Source organism: Salmo salar, chromosome 14 (assembly GCF_965601325.2).
Source record: "Salmo salar chromosome 14, fSalSal1, whole genome shotgun sequence".
Taxonomy (NCBI): domain Eukaryota; kingdom Metazoa; phylum Chordata; class Actinopteri; order Salmoniformes; family Salmonidae; genus Salmo; species Salmo salar.
The window spans coordinates 27457878-27476426 of NC_138304.1; the positions used below are offsets into that span (position 1 = coordinate 27457878).

Consider the following 18549-nt stretch of genomic DNA (forward strand, 5'->3'; position numbering starts at 1 on the left):
TTGCTTTAAACAAACTAGTGGCCGTTATAATCAGAACCTAAGGCAGCATTGTGAATGGCCATGTTAGCTGATTTAGTGCACATGGTCTGGGGCGTGTGAAGGTCAGGTCAAGTCAGGTCACTGCTGGACATCGGCTTTTCTTAAGAAATTGAGAGTCCTCAAAGACCAAATTGTGACTCTCAAGACATATCTGGTTGTCTTTTGTATCAAAAAGGCATCTGTAATATCAATAGCCTAACCCTGCCACTTTGTTCTGTAAGCAGAGGGGTGGGGCTGGGGATATGTATGCTCATAAAAGCGTTAAGTTATATTCCTCAATAATTATTCCTTTAAATGCTCATTGAACAGCAGAAAATGTTACATATTGTGTCTTTAAGAGTATGCTCCCATAATCTGAAGGACTAACTCAGGTCTCATTATAAAGGCTTGAGACAGAGAGTCAGTTGGTTCCTATGTGGAAATGAATGAATAGGGAAAGACTAAGATTTGCCATATTGAGTGGTGGGTGTATTATAGCTGTGTTGTTAGTCTAGTTAAGACAAGGATGTCAGGATGGGGTTTCCATTCTTCTTAGTTTGAGAGAAAAAGAAAGGAAGGCCTTCTTGTCACCTTTCAGAAACTCATTGTCTTTAGAAAGGGAGAAAAGTCGTAGGTGTTAATCCGTAACAACAGGATGTAGCCTACAGCCAGCCTCAGCAGCTTGGATAAAGCACCAGGCCATAACAAGAATACCTTACCATATACAGTTGAAGTCGGAAGTTTACATACACCTTAGTCAAATACATTTAAACTCAGTTTTTCACAATTCCTGACATTTAATCCTAGTAAACATTCCCTGTTTTAGGTTAGTTAGGATCACCACTTTATTTTAAGAATGTGAAATGTCAGAATAATAGTAGAGAGAATGATTTATTTCAGCTTTTATTTCTTTCATCACATTCCCAGTGGGTCAGAAGTTTGCATACACTCAATTACTATTTGGTAGCATTGCCTTTAAATTGTTTAACTTGGGTCAAACGGTTCGGGTAGCTTTCCACAAGCTTCCCACAATAGGTTGGGTGAATTTTGGCCCATTCCTCCTGACAGAGCTGGTGTAACTGAGTCAGGTTTGTAGGCCTCCTTGTTCGCACACTCTTTTTCAGTTCTCCCCACAAATTTTCTATAGGATTGAAGTCAGGGCTTTGTGATGGCCACTCCAACACCTTGACTTTGTTGTCCTTAAGCCATTTTGCATTTATGCTTGGGGTCATTGTCCATTTGGAAGACCCATTTGCGACCAAGCTTTAACTTCCTGACTGATATCTTGAGATGTTGCTCCAATATATCCACATAATTTTCCATCCTTATGATGCCATCTATTTTGTGAAGTGTACTAGTCCCTCCTGCAGCAAAGCACCCCCACAACATGATGCTGCCACCCCCGTGCATCACGGTTGGGATGGTGTTCTTGGGCTTGCAAGCATCCCCTTTTCCCTCCAACATAACGATGGTTATAATGGCCAAACAGTTCTATTTTTGTTTCATCAGACCAGAGGACATTTCTCCAAAAAGTATGATCTTTGTCCCCATGTGCAGTAGCAAACCGTAGTCTGGATTTTTTATGGCGGTTTTGGAGCAGTGGCCTCTTCCATGCTGAGCGGTCTTTCAGGTTATGTCGATATAGGACTCGTTTTACTGTGGATATAGGTACTTTTGTACCGGTTTCCTCCAGCATCTTCACAAGGTCCTTTGCTGTTGTTCTGGGATTGATTTGCACTTTTCACACCAAAGTACGTTCATCTCTAGGAGACATAACGCGTCTCCTTCCTGAATGGTATGACGGCTACGTGGTCCCATGGTGTTTATACTTGCGTACTATTGTTTGTACAAATGAACGTGGTACCTTCAGGCGTTTGGAAATCGCTCCCAAGGATGAACCAGACTTGTGGAGGTCTACAATTTTTTGTCTGAGGTCTTGGCTGATTTCATTTGATTTTCCCATGATGTCAAGCAAAGAGGCAGTGAGTTTGAAGGTAGGCCTTGAAATACATCCACAAGTACACCTCCAATTGACTCAAATGATGTCCATTAGCCTATCAGAAGCTTCTAAAGCCATGACATTATTTTCTGGAATTTTCCAAGCTGTTTAAAGGCACAGTCAACTTAGTGTATGTAAACTTCTGACCCACTGGAATTGTGACACAGTGAATTATAAGTGAAATAATCTGTCTGTAAACAATTGTTGGAAAAATGATTTGTGTCATGCACAAAGTAGATGTCCTAACCGACTTGCCAAAGCTATAGTTTGTTTACAAGAAATTTGTGGAGTGGTTGAAAAACAAGTTTTAATGACTCCAACCTAAGTGTATGTAAACTTCCGACTTCAACTGTAAATCCATAACATTTTCCAGTTTGATCATCATTGATTTTTCTTTCTTTTATAACCATTTAGGTACTGAGAAAAACTCCCAGCAAAATCGTCTTGTATGACTTTTGGTGCCTAACAGACAACTCAGCTCATTGCACTGAATCCATATTAAATAGCAGGACCCAGAGCAAACTTGTCAACTGGTAGACGATGGCCCTGAGTAGGATGAGACAGTACATATTTTCCATAAAAAACTTGACAGATCCATAATGGTCAGGCACTATGGTCCCTGTATTGTTAAGTCATTGTTTATGAAGTGGACTTTCAACCACTCATTGTGGCTGTCCATTAAATCGGGCTAGCCAATCCACTCCAGCCATCAGCGTGTTGTGTCAGCTGCATGCATCTCTCTCTCTCCCTTTCTCTCTCTCTCTCTCACACACACACACACACACACACACACACACACACACACACACACACACACACACACACACACACACACACACACACACACACACACACACACACACACACACACACACACACACACACACACACACACACACACACACACACACACACACACACACACACACACACTCCGGCTCTATGTGGTCAGTGTGTTGACAGAATCATACCCATCCTCCCCCCCAGACCAAGGGATGAATAAGCAAAAGTGGGAGTGATATATAGCTGAAGTGCTTCAGCTTTATTGTTGAGTAAACTCTATAGTCAATATAGTAGCGGTGGTGAGGTAGGTAGGTGTGTGTGTGTGGGGAGGGGGGTATCAAGGCTTGGTGTTAAAATTATTTAGAACAATTATAACAAAGTATAGATTTTGTGCTTTCAATAAATCCAGCTGTGGTAGTGTGAGTGTAGAAGCAATATGGTGTTATGCTATAATGAGGCTGCAGGGCTTTAAAGTTGCAACATTCAGCACTTTTTGTTTTACGTTTCTGAAACCGAAATAAAAGGCATTGCCTAGACATTCCTTGTGTCGTCTCAAAATAGTGCCACGACAGACACTTCGTTGATGATTTCACTTCGCTGTTGACTTATGTGGAACAGGTTGTATTTTAACCCAACTCCCATGGCTAAAATCAATAGGACAGAGACAACACGTGCGCACATTATCCCCTCTCTTTGCTTTATGAGCCTAATGTCTGCACTGATGGACTAACTGTCCTTCACTGGAGAGACCCAGACTTTTAAACATCCTGACACTGATAGCAGCACTTGACCGTGGCACGTTTTTACCTGTAGGGAATTTGGAAATGTAATGGTGGCTTCCACGACTCGCGAAACGTGTGCAGCCAGGTCATGTCAGTTACTTACCTCACTCTTCCGGAAGTCTTCAATGAGTTGTGTTTCTTTTTCCAGCTCTTGTTTTAGCGACTTCATCTGTGAAATTAATAAACAAGGTTGTTACAGAGAAGACAATCCTATTTTCCTTAAAATACATTTTCTGAATGATAAAACAGTACCAAATGGTTTATCGATCTAGTCTTGAGAAATTCATTGAATATCATTCATTAGCAACACATGATTATCATCTGAAGAGATTACGAGAGTATAATGATGACACTGTGGTTTGTTCATTAAGTACTTTTGCAGATAATGATTTTAGCGATAAAGCACTTAAAGTAAAAAAAAAAAGAAGCCAATGAAAATGATTCAATTTAGTTAAAAAGGACACTGAAGGCTTTGATTCCTTGATAGGTGTTTGTTAAATGCTATTGTGTAAAATCAACACCCAGGATATAAGTTTCTTCAGTTGCATTGAATGAAGAGCCCTCTAAAGACACTGTGGGTGGACACAAAGATCATTCAGCACAACAATAATGTGGGTAGAGCAAGACAGGATCCACAGGCAGGGTTCTACGCTGACATTTTTTACAAGGAGCACAGTTGCTCTTAAGTAAAAGATCTTAGGAGCACACAAATAAATATAAGAGCACAATCAAAACATACTTGGGGTATTAATGATAAGAATTTCCAGCAATGACAAAGCACTGGGTTTAGGAGCAGAAGAATAGATCTTTAAGATTGAGATATAGTCTATATAAGGCCTATATCATGAATCTTAGCTACATCCCCTGAAGAAGCTCTTCCATTTCCTTTCTTTCTGTGCCACCAAATGTTTACTGGTAAAGTTCCCACAAAGATTATGATAACTTTCATCTGTGGTTACCAGGCTCTGTTCTTAGTTAGCAAGCTAATACTGTAGCATACACGCCAAAATGGTTGCACTGTAGAGCCCTGACAGGGTAAGCTAGATGCCAGACTGTACCTGCCTGTATGATTGACCTATCGCTACCCTGCTTTCATGACTGTCCGCATTCCACCCGGCCTAGAATTGGTACAGGGTCCCACAGTATCCCACAGTGAAAAGGTTATGGGACATGGACAAGACTTCCTCCCATTGTCACGTCCGTCGTAAGAAGGAGACCAAGGTGCAGCGTGGTAGGCGAACATTTTTCCTTTATTAAAAATGAACACCGTCAAAACAACAAAACAATAAAGCACAAACGAAACATGAAGTAGATGGCGTGCTCGCAGGCAACTAACCAAAAAAACAAGATCCCACAAAACCCCAGTGGGAAAAGGCTGCCTAAATATGATCCCCAATCAGAGATAACGAATGACAACTGCCTCTGATTGGGAACCATATCAGGCCAACATAGGAATACAAAAACATAGATATACATAATCTAGAATGCCCACCCAAATCACCCCCCGACCTAACCAAATAGAGAAATAAAAAGGCTCTCTACGGTCAGGGCGTGACAGTACCCCCCCCCCCCAAAGGTGCGGATTCCAGCCGCAAAACCTGACTCAATAGGGGAGGGTCCGGGTGGGCATCTAGCCTCGATGGCGGCTCCGGTGCGGGACGTAGACCTCGCTCTGTTCGCGGATCTGCCATCCTCGGTGGTGACTCTACTTCGGGGGTTCGTCGCTGAAAGCTCCGGACCGCCGATCGTCGCCGGAAGCTCCGGACCGTCGACCATCGCCTGAGGATCCGGACCGCCGACCATCGCCGGAGGCTCCGAACCGCCGACCGCCGCCGGAGGGTCTCCGAACCGCCGACCGCCGCCGGAGGCTCTCCGAACCGCCGACTGCCGCCGGAGGCTCCGGACCGCCGACCGTCGCCAGAGGCTCCGGACCGCCGACGGAGACTCCGGACTGCAGACCGTCGCTGGAGGCTCTGGACTGCAAACTGTCGCTGGAGGCTCCGTGCCATGGATCATCGCTACAGGCTCCGCGCCATGGATCATCACTGGAGGCATCGTGCCATGGATTATCACTGGAGGCTCCGGGCCATGGATTATCACTGGAGGCTTCGTACCATGGATCATCACTACAGGCTCCGGGCCATGGATCATCACTGGAGCCTTCGTGCCATGGATCATCACTGGAGGCTTCGGACCATGGATCATCACTGGAGGCTTCGTGCCATGGATTATCACTGGAGGCTCCGGGCCATGGATTATCACTTGAGGCTCCGGGCCATGGATTATCACTGGAGGCTTCGTGCCATGGATCATCACTACAGGCTCCGGGCCATGGATCATCACTGGAGCCTTCATGCCATGGATCATCACTGGAGGCTTCGGACCATCACTGGAGGCTTCGTACGTGGAGCCTTAACCGGTCTGACGAGACTGGGGAGACACACTAGAGGCCGGGTGCGTGAAGCAGGCACAGGACGTACCAGGCTGGAGAGACGCACTGGAGACCGGGTGCACGGAGCTGGCACAGGATATACTGGGCCGTGGAGGCGCACTGGAGGTCTGGAGCGTAGGCCTGGCACAACCCGTCCTGGCTGGATGCTCACTTTAGCCCGGCAAGTGCGGGGCGCTGGCACAGGACGCACTGGGCTGTGAAGGCGCACTGGCGACACAGTGCGTAGCGCTGGCGCAGGATATCCTGGACCGAGGAGGCGTACTGGAGAGCAGGAGCGCTGAGCCGGCACAACCCGTCCTGGCTGAATGCTCACTTTAGCCCGTCGAATGCGGGGAGCCGGTAACGAGCGCACCGGGCTGTGAATGCGCACTGGAGATACGGTGCGCATCACCGCATAACACGGTGCCTGACTGGTCACACGCTCCCCACAGTAAGCATGGGGAATTGGCTCAGGTCTAAACCCTGACTCCGCCAATCTCCCCGTGTGTCCCCCCCCCCCATTTTTTTTTTAAGCTGCCTCTCGGGCTTCCGTCGTTGTCGTACTAATTCCTCGTATTGTCGCCGTTCCTCTCTTGCTGCCTCTAATTCCTCCCTTGGACGGCGATACTCCCCAATTTGCGTCCAGGGCCCTTTGCCGTCCAGGATCTCCTCCCATGTCCACTCCTCCTGGCCACGCTGCTTGGTCCGTTTTAGGTGGGATCTTCTGTCAAGTACGTCGTAAGAAGGAGACCAAGGTGCAGCGTGGTAGGCGAACATTTTTCCTTTATTAAAAATGAACACCGTCAAAACAACAAAACACAAACGAAACGTGAAGTAGATGGCGTGCTCGCAGGCAATTAACCAAAAAAACAAGATCCCACAAAACCCCAGTGGGAAAAGGCTGCTGTCAGGGCGTGACACCCATGGTGCCCTTACATATACTGTGTGCAACATTTTTGCTTGAGCAATACACGGGTCAGGATGACATATTATTACATGCGAGTTCCAAACACTAACTCTTGATTGCTTCAGTTGCATCCCATGGACTCCCACAGTTTAAACTTAAGTTGACTAAACTTAAATAATCCTCTCCTTATCACACACTTAAAAGGTAATTGTGCTGCAGATTATGAGTTTTACGGTAGCTTTTGCACAGATCTGTATTCTTTTGCGTGCTGAAAATGTCACCTTATAGCTCCATATACATTTCTGTTCAAATAAAATGGTGTTCTTACAAGTATAGATGTTGTGTATAATTCATCCTTGATGCAAGCCAATGTACTGTTAGTGTTCTATGTGATTGTGACATTCAGGGATGAGGGAGTGAGTCTTGAGATGGGTAGCTGAAGCTTACACCCAGCTGGGCTTTCAGCGGCTAGGCTTTGGCCTCCCATTGGAAGTCTCTCCCTTGGGGCCCTACAGCTATGGAAGAAGCAAATGTTCTGCTTCATTGATCAAAGTCAGCAAAATAATGTGAAAAACGTCCTCTTTTTTTTCCCATTTTACATTTTTATGCATAAACACTATAGTAGCACTTAACATTGAGTTTGTCAGTCACAGGAAGGGTACAAAAGGTCCGGTAACAAAGACATTTGAAAAGAGGGGGATTTGAATTGTTACATTAAATATGTATAATCCTTTTGACTGATGATTGAAATTACATTAAGGACATCTTTATTAGAAGTCTTTAACTAAAGCTGCTCCTTAGAAGGAGTTTGGATACACACCATCTGCCCCACACACCATTAACCTCTACTCATCCCTGGCTGTTTGGTGTTTATTGAAGTGAAAAGAACGGGGTCTATCAATGAGCCACACTTTTGATCTCTAACCAATCTTTTTTTGTTTCTGTATTTCTAATGGTGATCATCCTCTGACCAAGATCGCCAATTACTGTTGTTTTGATTATGATGAAGCCCAGTATCTATGTTCAGATTCCTTTTACTGAGTGCTTTCTCTGATGTTCACTTTTATTTTAACCATTGCACCTACAGGTCCCAAAATGACCTAGGTTATTATTGGATACTAATAATGCATCCTTCAGGTGGACAATTGTTTTGTATGTCCAAAGAAAACTATGATTAGAGGGAGAAGGCCTGTAGTAAATCTCAAGTATTCTGTGACAAATTAACAAATAACTTATGCCTTATACAATGTAATTTATGTATTGAATATTTTATTTTTATCGGTACGCAGTTAATTACAATAATCAATGAGGTGAGACTTACTTTTATTAGATACAAATTATGTATCCTAGCAACCCTATGGGGTCAGGGCAAGGCATTCAATAAAGTGTGTTAGAAGTGGCCAAATTGAGTGCTAGAGTAGCACAGGAAGTGTTAGCTTTTAGATTCTACCACTACTGATTAGTATCTTTAAAGTGAAAAGAGAAGGTGGCTGAGAAAAACAATTATGACTGGTATATTTGCTTTATCAACAATCCACCTCACCCATTTCTGTGGGTAATGATTGCTACCTTTTGTAAATGAAAAAGCCAAGGGTGTAGTTGTTTTGTAAGAATGTATTTTTCTACATTGACCAAATCAATACGACAGCTGGTAGTCCCTTTAAATAACCAAGAAATATATACTGTAGGGTAGAGCTGTTCAAAAGAGTTGACAGGCATGAATAGTAGAACTTGTACAATTTCTATCATTTCAAGCACAATTCAGTAAAATTATATGGCAGAATTCCATTTTTCACACCACATATGACTATTAAACAGATCATCTACATTTACAGTATCAATAAAGAATGATAAATAATCCTAACCTAACACATTAAAGCATGGCCTTCAAGGCCCATTCGCCAAATGTTGCACCAATGAAACCAGACTACTGTCAAATATTAACCTTTTTTTTCTCAGTGAAAGGTTGATAATACCTCATAAAACCATTTAGATTGTCTTCCTCCACTTACCAGTTGCTTTACAGTAAGAGAGACGCAGCAATGTGTCGGCATCCTTCATTTTGATGACAAAACTAACAGAACATTCACCTGCACTGAAATCTATCAGGGCTCTTGTCTTACCTGGCATATGCTAGCAAGGCTTTTTTCCCACTCTATACGAGTGGACTGCAAACACTGCCAGGAAGATTGCCTCTCAGGCCTTGTAATGTGGATAGAACAGCAGTTCAGCATGGGCAGGGTTGAGGGTGGAGAACTTTGAGACATGTTTTGTAAACATAGTTTTCTCACCAGCCAAATTCAACATTGACTCACTTGGCGGTCGTAAAGACTGGTGACAAGGAAAAGGATGCTTACCTTCTTTCTGGCGGAGTCCTTCTCAATGCTGAGTTGTACTTTCAGATGATCATAGTCACTGGTCATCTAGAATTAAAATGGGGGGGAGGGGGGGTTACCATAACCACTTCTCGTAATTCGCTCCACTTTACACAAAACAATGCATGGTGATCCTTTTTGCTTTACATGTACATAAATGTTTTGCTTTATGCATAGTTGCAAAATAACCATTGTTGCATGTACCTTTTGCAGGGCTTTTTTCTCGTCCTCTAACTTTGCTTTCACATCGTTTAGATTATGTGCTGAAAAAAAGTAAAAAGAGCACTTTGGTTAGCTGAGATGGATAGCAAGAGACAGGAAACACTTCCAATTTCATTTGGTTTTAGGCTATCAGAGGAATAGGGTGGAAGGGGAGAGTAGGCCTAAGAGACAGGGTTGTTGGAGTTTGAGAGAGTAGTGTGACATGACGTCCATCCACGTCCCATTGAGTTACGGCGGTGGCCTGAGAAAGTCCACTTGAATCCAGTGTGGCCTAGGTCCTGACAGGGTTCTGACCTGGCATTCCACCCTTGATGAGCTTGGCCTGCCACCAACTGTTCCTCTGGTGACCTAAAAACACTAAGTTCAAGAACCAAGTGTGGGTTTGCAAACTTTGCACCCAACTTCTTCAGATAAAGCTCTTATAGTTAGTCACAGCACATACAAAACACTTACTTGATTTGAATGAACGACATATAAAAGAGGAGATGCTCTTTGGGCAGAGACACCACACACCACATTTTAAGAATATGGTTAAGGTCATATTAATGAGATATGCCCTCTTCAAAACCCCATCCGATATGAATTGTAACATGTAGCAGTCAACGGAGGCCTTGGCGCTATCACATTTTATCAGGTGAGATATGTTTGTGCTCCGTTTGTATCTATACATCCGGGGGAACATATTCAGATGGTTACCTAAGTTACATAAGCAATTAATGAACATCAAACATTTAGAGAGATAAAACGCTGATCCTTGAAAATACACCTGTGCACTGTTTACTTTCTCTTGAAGGACTCCCACACTGTGGACTGGATGGCCAAACATTACAATCTGACCAATGGCTGCCAAACTGTGAGTTATTAGCTCATGTTTCCAGACAATATCTGCTGCAGGGGGCACATGATTAGCCTAGTTGAAACGGCAATTGATGTAGGAAGTTTGCATATATGGTTAAAAAGTAAAGATTTATCAATTACACTAAACAGTTCAACATAGTTATTGAGTCACAGAATTACATCAACATGGATTTTATGGTCCAGATTCTATGACTTAACATCTTAAATCCTATAACATTTCAATAAGCACATCTTAAAAAACTGCAGGGGAATAGGATTTGTTACAAAAAAGAAAAAAATCCCCACAATACCAAGATCTTCCAACTGCTGCTCTTTAGCCTCCAAGGAATTGCGGACCTGGTCCATGACAATGTGCATGGAGTCAATGTTGTCTTGTAGCTTTTGATTCTCTTGTCTCAGCCATTCTTTATCCGGGTCATCCACAGCCTCACAGCTAATCTGAAGAAAAAAAATGACAACTCCTTTTTAACCTTTTTTCTTTAATCCGTAAAACAAAAGGCACACAGCTCAAGCTGCGTGGCAAGTATGAGTCCTTTTCAGAAACAAAGCAATCGTACAACTTTCTGCCTCCTACGATTTCCCCCTGAATAATAAAAAGCCGAGGCACACAAAAAAGAACTCCGGCCATGAGTTTTTTTCACCCCTCTTTGCCCGGAAGAAAGAAGGCAGTACATTATATACAAAGACCATAATTCATGGGGACATTTTTATTGACAGGGATAATACATATCATACTGTTTGCGTGCCCCTGTCATTCAGGTCAATTTATTCTGGAAGTCCAAAGCGGCAGCTGGGCCTTTCCACCCACGGTCTGGGCCCTGGTGTCTAACAACCGCTGCCTGTAACTAGGCAGGGCTAAGGGGGGAGACTGGGGGAGTATGGTTGGGCAACACCAGGGGGTTTGAAAAGTGCACAGCTTCCAGGGGGGGGCTTGTTGCCTTTGTGTCTTCCCTCAGTGGCAGCGCTGCCAGTGTCACCAGGATCACATCACATGTCAGAGCAGTGAAGTTTGCAGACTGGGAGCCGCATGGAGCCCATCAGGTTCCTGTGATATCCACGCAGTTGGCCCTCTCCACTTTGTGCTGCAGCCACCATTCATGCCCTGGACATTAACAGGGCTTTTGCATGCCTGTCACACTTAGGACTGTGCAGTGTGCAGGCGTTCAAAGGCTTTCAAAGCTTCAAGGTCCCCCCCACCCTGCTTTTCCCTTGTTTTGTTTCCTCCTCTTGTTTTAGAATGAAAGAAGACAGTACTTTTGTGAGCAGGGGTCATATTTGAGTAAAGAAATCTAACTTTTTAAAATAATATGAATGCCTTTTTGTTTCAGCTGGAATGAGGCCAAAACTGTGCGAATTCAATAGATTTTTGTAACAGAGAGCCACCCAATACAATCAGGTTTGCCAAAAGACACATTTAAATTAAAAAGGAAACACACATAGTTAAAGCCATGCTTCATAAGCTTGACATTATTAGGAACTGCATGCACTTTATGGACTAACCTATTATGCTGTATCAGCGTTAATCAAATAATGAAAAAACTATTTAGAGGGATTATAAGGTTAGGAGTTCTTGCGTTGCGTGTGACACTTCAGTTTTGACGCCGCGTTAGGCTAAGCTACATGTCATGCCAGAGGATTACCCAGTTGGTCCTCTCTGTAATCAGCCTGGGCAGCGTTCCATTTACCTTGGCCCAGCCCCGACCCGACCGGCATCAACAAATGATCACCTCTTCACGCACCACCAAACACCATCCATCCCCTCGTCTCTCTCCCCCATCCAAGATAAAGTTACCTAACTATGAGTGACAGCAATAAACACAAGTTTTTCTTGTTTTACGGGGGTTCCCTCTGTCTCTGTTTCTCTCTACACAGCTGTATCTAAAACCCAAAACACTGCATGGCTGACTGTGACGGTTTCCACTGCGATTGAAGAAGAAACGCTACTTCCTTTACCTCTGGCTCCACCATCTGCCGTAGAGTGGTAACTACGAGTGATTAGCCATGCGGTTTTCCCATGGCCATGACCACTCTCATTAGCACAAAGAACAAAGGAGCGATTCTCCAGAGCTGCAGTCATCTGTTTCACTTTGAGAGGCTGGTTTTGTGTGACTGCTCTCCCTGCCATCTGCCTACAGTAGAGTCCCACTTGTGTTGGACAAAACTAAAATACTGAGGGGCGAGAGAGGACTCAAGAGATAGAGTGAGGGGCTGCCCAGGCTCATTAAAACAAGGCAATTAGAGGAATACACCTCACCTTGTAACACTAAATATCTAATTAATGTTGATTTCTGGGGGGGTGTCACTCACCACATAAAAGGTATGAGTGATGAGAGACTGATGAGAAATGAATACCTTTTGGTCAAACAAAAGGTGTGTATATCACCACCCCTCTCTTGAATGCATTTTAATCTAACCATGATTAACTACAATCGTATTGTTCACCACTGGCAGCTCTAGCAGAACCTTTGAATATTCTTAATTCTTTAACTTCTTAATTTGGAATATAATTAGGCTATATTAGAAGACAAAATACAATATGTGACTCACATCACTAGAGTAAGTGGGCAAAGTGAAGAACACACTGATCCTGGCCTACCTTTGTGAAGACTCTCTCCTCATATTCCCTCAGCTGTTCACTCATACACTTGATGTTCAAGTTCTTCTCTTGGATCTCATTCATCAGATCTTTCAGTCTCCCTGTGTCACTAGCAACAGCAGCTACATTTTCTCCTTTTTTAAGGTAGTAATTCTGAAATAAAACAACACAGTCAAATCAAATGTTATTGTTCGCATACACGTTTAGCAGGTGTTATTGTGGGTGTAGCGAAATGCTTGAAATACACAGTCAATATATTTTGAAAGCATTATAAAAACTTGGTGATAGAGACATGCACACATGCAATGCTCTTTAGTATTTGGTATACAATAAGAGTTATGACAATACACGGTGAAACATGTTCGTGTTGTAACACACCAACTAGGCCTAATGTTTCCATACCTTGTAGCTGCCTCTGATCACATGGATTGCATCATTGAATTGTTGTTGATAACTTTTCCGAATAACTTTTACTTTCTGTATGAAACAATATGTTTAGTTTAGTTTATAAGCATAATGCAATTTGACTGAGAACATGGTAATTATTTATATAACAAAATAATTTGTACAAATTAAATATCTGTCACCTCCTTATGGTGATTCTCCAAACTCTTCACTTTGTCATTCATGCTGGTATACAAGGACTCTGCCTCTTGCTGAAGTTTGGACTCATAGTGTGCCTGTACGAACTTTATTTTCAAAAAAATCTCTTTTTTCAGGGTATCCATATTCTAACAAACAAAAGGGGAGATTAGTCAACATTTTTTACGTAGGCATGTTGAGCCAAAGCACATTCCAGCACAATTCATCAACTGAAATGCATCTTCTTCTTATACTGTAAGCTAGATGTTGTTTAGTCTACATCAAGACTGTGCTCTTTTAAAGCACAAGGGACATAAGTATAACTCAGCAGCTAGAATAATCAGCTTGAATCAGTAGGAAGTAGCTACTGTACTCTGTTTCGGTTCCTTCTTTGTTGAATTGGTATCACTTTCAATCTTTGGAGGATGAATACCCCACAAATCTACTAGCCTGCCAATCAATTTGTTTAACTCTGCAGGCAAGGGCAGCCATTGCTGCGCCCTTGCTAACATTTTTTCCCCAGAACAAAGCCTCCATATGCCCTCTCAGCAGGGGACTGGGGAGATATAAGAGCCATGCATTTAGGCCTAAAGTTATAGGAATTTTGAGATGAAAGGGGATGCAGAGTGAATTGAAACACTGAGCAAATCTAGAGGAATGCACAAGTCACTGTCACCCAGGCATTTCACTTTCTATGTTGCTCTTCTGATTGCAGTGTTTTTTGCACATAGCCAAATCAAAAAGGATAATACTAATAATTGGAGTTGTTTGAAAATATAAACTTTTCGATTGTATAAATTGCATCTTTATTTTGTAATAAACATGTGCATTTATTGTATGGAGAAACAAAGTTATTATATAAGCAAGCAATGTACAAACTAAAGTAAACTACCTTTATAAGTTCAGCAGTGTGGTCAGATAGTAACTTGACAGTGGGTAATTCTGAGACATCGGTTTGGACAGAAGCATCTGTACCAAAGAATCCCACCCTCAATTGATTCCCCAGTGAAAACCTCCACATTAGGCGCCGCAGCAGACAAACAGGTAAATTAGACAGACAACAAAACACACAGGTAGAGAAAACAATGTCAATCATTCTAAAAAATATCTATTTTTTTTTTACAGGTGCTTGCCCAATAAGATAACCAAGATAGCTAACGTTACCAATATTGAGAGTCAAGAGATAGCTGGGTACCGTTAGAATGTGCACATGTGGCAGAAAAAAGTTGTAGCTAGCTAGCTTGTTTGGCTAACGTTAGCGAATTAGCTAGCTACTTACTTGCGAATTTCCTCTATTTCTTTAGAAAATAGCTCCTCTTCGTCCTCATTCATACGCATCTTTTTTTGTTTAATAGCGAGGTTCATGACCGTGAATGTCAGACAGATTTTGTGTTTCAAAATCACTTGCTAGCTAGCTAGCTGATTTGCTAGTTTGTCTTTGCCACTCCAGATTATGGTGTTGCTATAGCAACTTGGACACAACTGGGAAACTAGCTCTCATCAGGAGCACGTATGATTTTCTACTTGTTTCTATCTTCTTTACTTTAAATTGTCATTGAGCTAGTTATTTGAATAGTAGACGTGTCAACTCTCTCCAGCCACGATTATCGAACAATTATTATTATTTTCTTTACGTTACATTGTAACCAGCTAGCTGGCTTGCAACCAGAGGTCTATCTGCCTGCGCACGCGCAACACTGACACGCACTGCTATGAAGGGTCGTTACTAGTTACCACAAACACAAAGTCATAAACCCCGCCTATTTCTACAATTTATCTTCTTAAAATGTGATTTTAAACCTTAACCCTAAAAAGCTAGTTTTTGATTTCATGAATTTTTACCATATTGAGCCAATTTTGACTTGGTGGCTGTGGTAACTAGTGTAAACCGCCACCGCAAGTGCTTGTTCAGTCTAGCGTGCAGGTTATGGTTGACCGTCATGAAGAGGTTTTGGGCACCAGAGGGACCCCAATTAAATGTTTTTTTTTTCTTCATAACAACCAACTGATGTTAACAGCATAATCAAAATATGAATCTGTGAAACTGCAACTTTCAGATGATGACACTTATTTTTGTGCAAATGTATGATGAATGCATTCGTTGATTCAGATTACTATTTGATCTATAATTTACTCCTTTCCAAATGTGTAACATTCTGTTCCTGTGAACATAACAATTTGTATCCAGGCAGGCTTCACTGTTACCACTCTTGTGAATTTCAGTTCATCATATTTTTGTTGATTATTGAAATTGAGGCAAATAGGGCAAAATAGGGCCAATTAAATTGTACACATTTCAAAATTGAATGGATCTGAGATTAGTGAAAAACTCACAGTATGAATTGTTATCACACAATACAAAAACATTTAAATAGTTTTAATATCCTAGTCTGTCTAAATAACATAATCTCTTAGAGTCTGATTGAGCAACATAATCCCTAAATCTGAAATCTATTCCCCTGGTAAAGCCCCATCCATAGCCAGTCACAGAGGCAGCAGACTAGGTATGTCTCCTCCCCTCCCCCTTTCACACAGCGTTGCTTACAGTACATCTGAGTCTGCCCTGAGGGCCAGGCAGTATGGCACTTTAATTAATCAAAAACAGTTTAGTCCAATGAATAGGAGGTGATGGTATTATTATTTGTTTTTCTGTGTTTACTAGTGAATATAATCCTATTTTCTGGAATGTGAAGTCTTTGTTTGAGATATTCTCTTTTAAGATTCAGTGCCTCACAGCTATGTGGTTTTGGAATGGAATCACACTGAAGATCAATACCACCCACGTCAATAGGGATACAGCCTAACCGCCGTGGAGACTCAGGGGAGGGATGTGTGGGGGGTGGGTGTTGACCACCACTGAAGCAATTGTCTCAAACATCTTATTTAGCAACACTTCACAACATACATAGAGATTGTATTATGTATTCATGGTTGTTCACATACAGTATTTGTAAGTTTAACTAACTTAAACAGAATTGAAATCTATTGTTATTGTTTTATCAAACTGTTGGTTTTGAGGGGAAACTTGTCAGAGTCCATATTTTTCCTGACCATACTGGGTGAGAACAATAGGCCATCTGCAGCCCAGAACAATGTCACATTTTTAAGGAAGAACGACACGGGGGTCTCCATTCAGTAACACTGGTTAACGACTACTACAGGAAATATAAGTGTGTCTTATTAAAAAATAAATGTCCCCATGCATTGGAGATAAAAAAAAAAAAAAATGTATTCAACCAATACTTTTGTTTTGAACAAAGGATGAATTTTGGGACACATTTGCTAATGTTTGAAAATAATGGATTCAAAAAAGATGATCTAATCCTCACAAGTTAGATTGTGCATGCATAATTGCTCTATCAAATACATATTGGAAAACAGACAGACTCCCCCCCATCAGCTCCAGTAATGCTGGTGATTTCTATTGATGAAGCACATAGGTTACCCATAGTGCATTAATGGGCTATCCCAGTAATTTGATTTGCTAATTGTGACGCCGTAATGCAACAGTGTGACAGGGCTGGAGTTGAAGGGCCCTTGTGAAGTGTTTGGTAAGTGTGTTTCTTCAATAGAGAAAACATGAGACATTGTGAACCCTACGACACTAATTGATATAATTGTTTCTGATGTAATTCAGAGGCATGTAAGAAAAGCATGTTCACTGCATTTGAAACACTTTAATTGTAATTGACAGTTTAAAGACGTCAAGATTTTGTTTTTCCCTTTGCATAGGACCTTATAGTTGCAATGCTATGAGTTGACTTTGTTTGTGTTAAAGTCAGCGTTCATTATAAACTCAGCAAAAAAAGAAACGTCCTCTCACTGTCAACTGCGTTCATTTTCAGCAAACTTAACATGTGTAAATATTTGAATGAACATAACAAGATTCAACAACTGAGACATAAACTGAACAAGTTCCACATGCATGTGACTAACAGAAATGGAATAATGTCCCTGAACAAAGGGGGGGTCAAAATCAAAAGTAACAGTCAGTATCTGGTGTGGCCACCAGCTGCATTAAGTACTGCAGTGCATCTCCTCCTCATGGATTGCACCAGATTTGCCAGTTCTTGCTGTGAGATGTTACCCCACTCTTCCACCAAGGCACCTGCAAGTTCCCTGACATTTCTGGGGGGAATGGCCCTAGCCCTCACCCTCCGATCCAACAGGCGCTAGACGTGCTCAATGGGATTGAGATCTGGGCTCTTTGCTGGCCACGGCAGAACACTGACATTCTTGTCTTGCAGGAAATCACGCACAGAAAGAGCAGTATGGCTGGTGGCATTGTCATGCTAGAGGGTCATGTCTGGATGAGCCTGCAGGAAGGGTACCACATGAGGGAAGAGGATGTCTTCCCTGTAACGCACAGCATTGAGATTGCCTGCAATGACAACAAGCTCAGTCCGATGATGCTGTGACACACTGCCCCAGACCATGACGCACCCTCCACCTCCAAATCGATCCCGCTCCAGAGTAAAGGCCTCGGTGTAACGCTCATTCCTTCGACTATAAACACGAATCCGACCATCACCCCTGGTCAGACAAAACCGCGACAAAACCACGACAGTCCTGTCTGGTCCAGCGACATTGGGTTTGTGCCCATAGGCGACGTTGTTGCCGGTGATGTCTGGTGAGGACCTGCCTACAAGCCCTCCGTCCAGCCTCTCTCAGCTTATTGGGGACAGTCTGAGCACTGATGGAGGGATTGTGCATTCCTGGTGTAACTCGGGCAGTTGTTGTTGCCATCCTGTACCTGCCCCGCAGGTGTGATGTTCGGATGTTCCGATCCTGTGCAGGTGTTGTTACCCGTGGTCTGCCACGGCGAGAACGATCAGCTGTCCGTCCTGTCTCCCTGTAGCGCTGTCTTAGACGTCTCACAGTACGGACATTGCAATTTATTGCCCTGGCCACATCTGCAGTCCTCATGCCTCCTTGCAGCATGCCTTAGGCACGTTCACGCAGATGAGCAGGGACCCTGGGCATCTTTCTTTCTGTG

At 42.7% G+C, this 18549-nt stretch overlaps 1 protein-coding gene across 1 annotated transcript in view; it reads right to left on the bottom strand.

Annotated features, from left to right (window-relative positions):
* Positions 1-15139, bottom strand: part of c14h10orf67 (chromosome 14 C10orf67 homolog) — a 23086-nt gene extending 7947 nt beyond the window's left edge. Inside the window, exons 1-9 of the mRNA XM_014140411.3 lie at positions 14833-15139; positions 14446-14566; positions 13559-13702; positions 13374-13448; positions 12972-13124; positions 10666-10813; positions 9500-9558; positions 9278-9343; positions 3686-3751 (exon numbers count right to left, since the gene is read on the bottom strand). Coding sequence (XP_013995886.2) covers positions 3686-3751; positions 9278-9343; positions 9500-9558; positions 10666-10813; positions 12972-13124; positions 13374-13448; positions 13559-13702; positions 14446-14566; positions 14833-14918 — 918 coding nt within the window. The 5' untranslated portion in view covers positions 14919-15139. The remainder of the gene's footprint in view (positions 1-3685; positions 3752-9277; positions 9344-9499; positions 9559-10665; positions 10814-12971; positions 13125-13373; positions 13449-13558; positions 13703-14445; positions 14567-14832) is intronic.
* Between the last annotated feature and the right edge of the window lie 3410 nt (positions 15140-18549).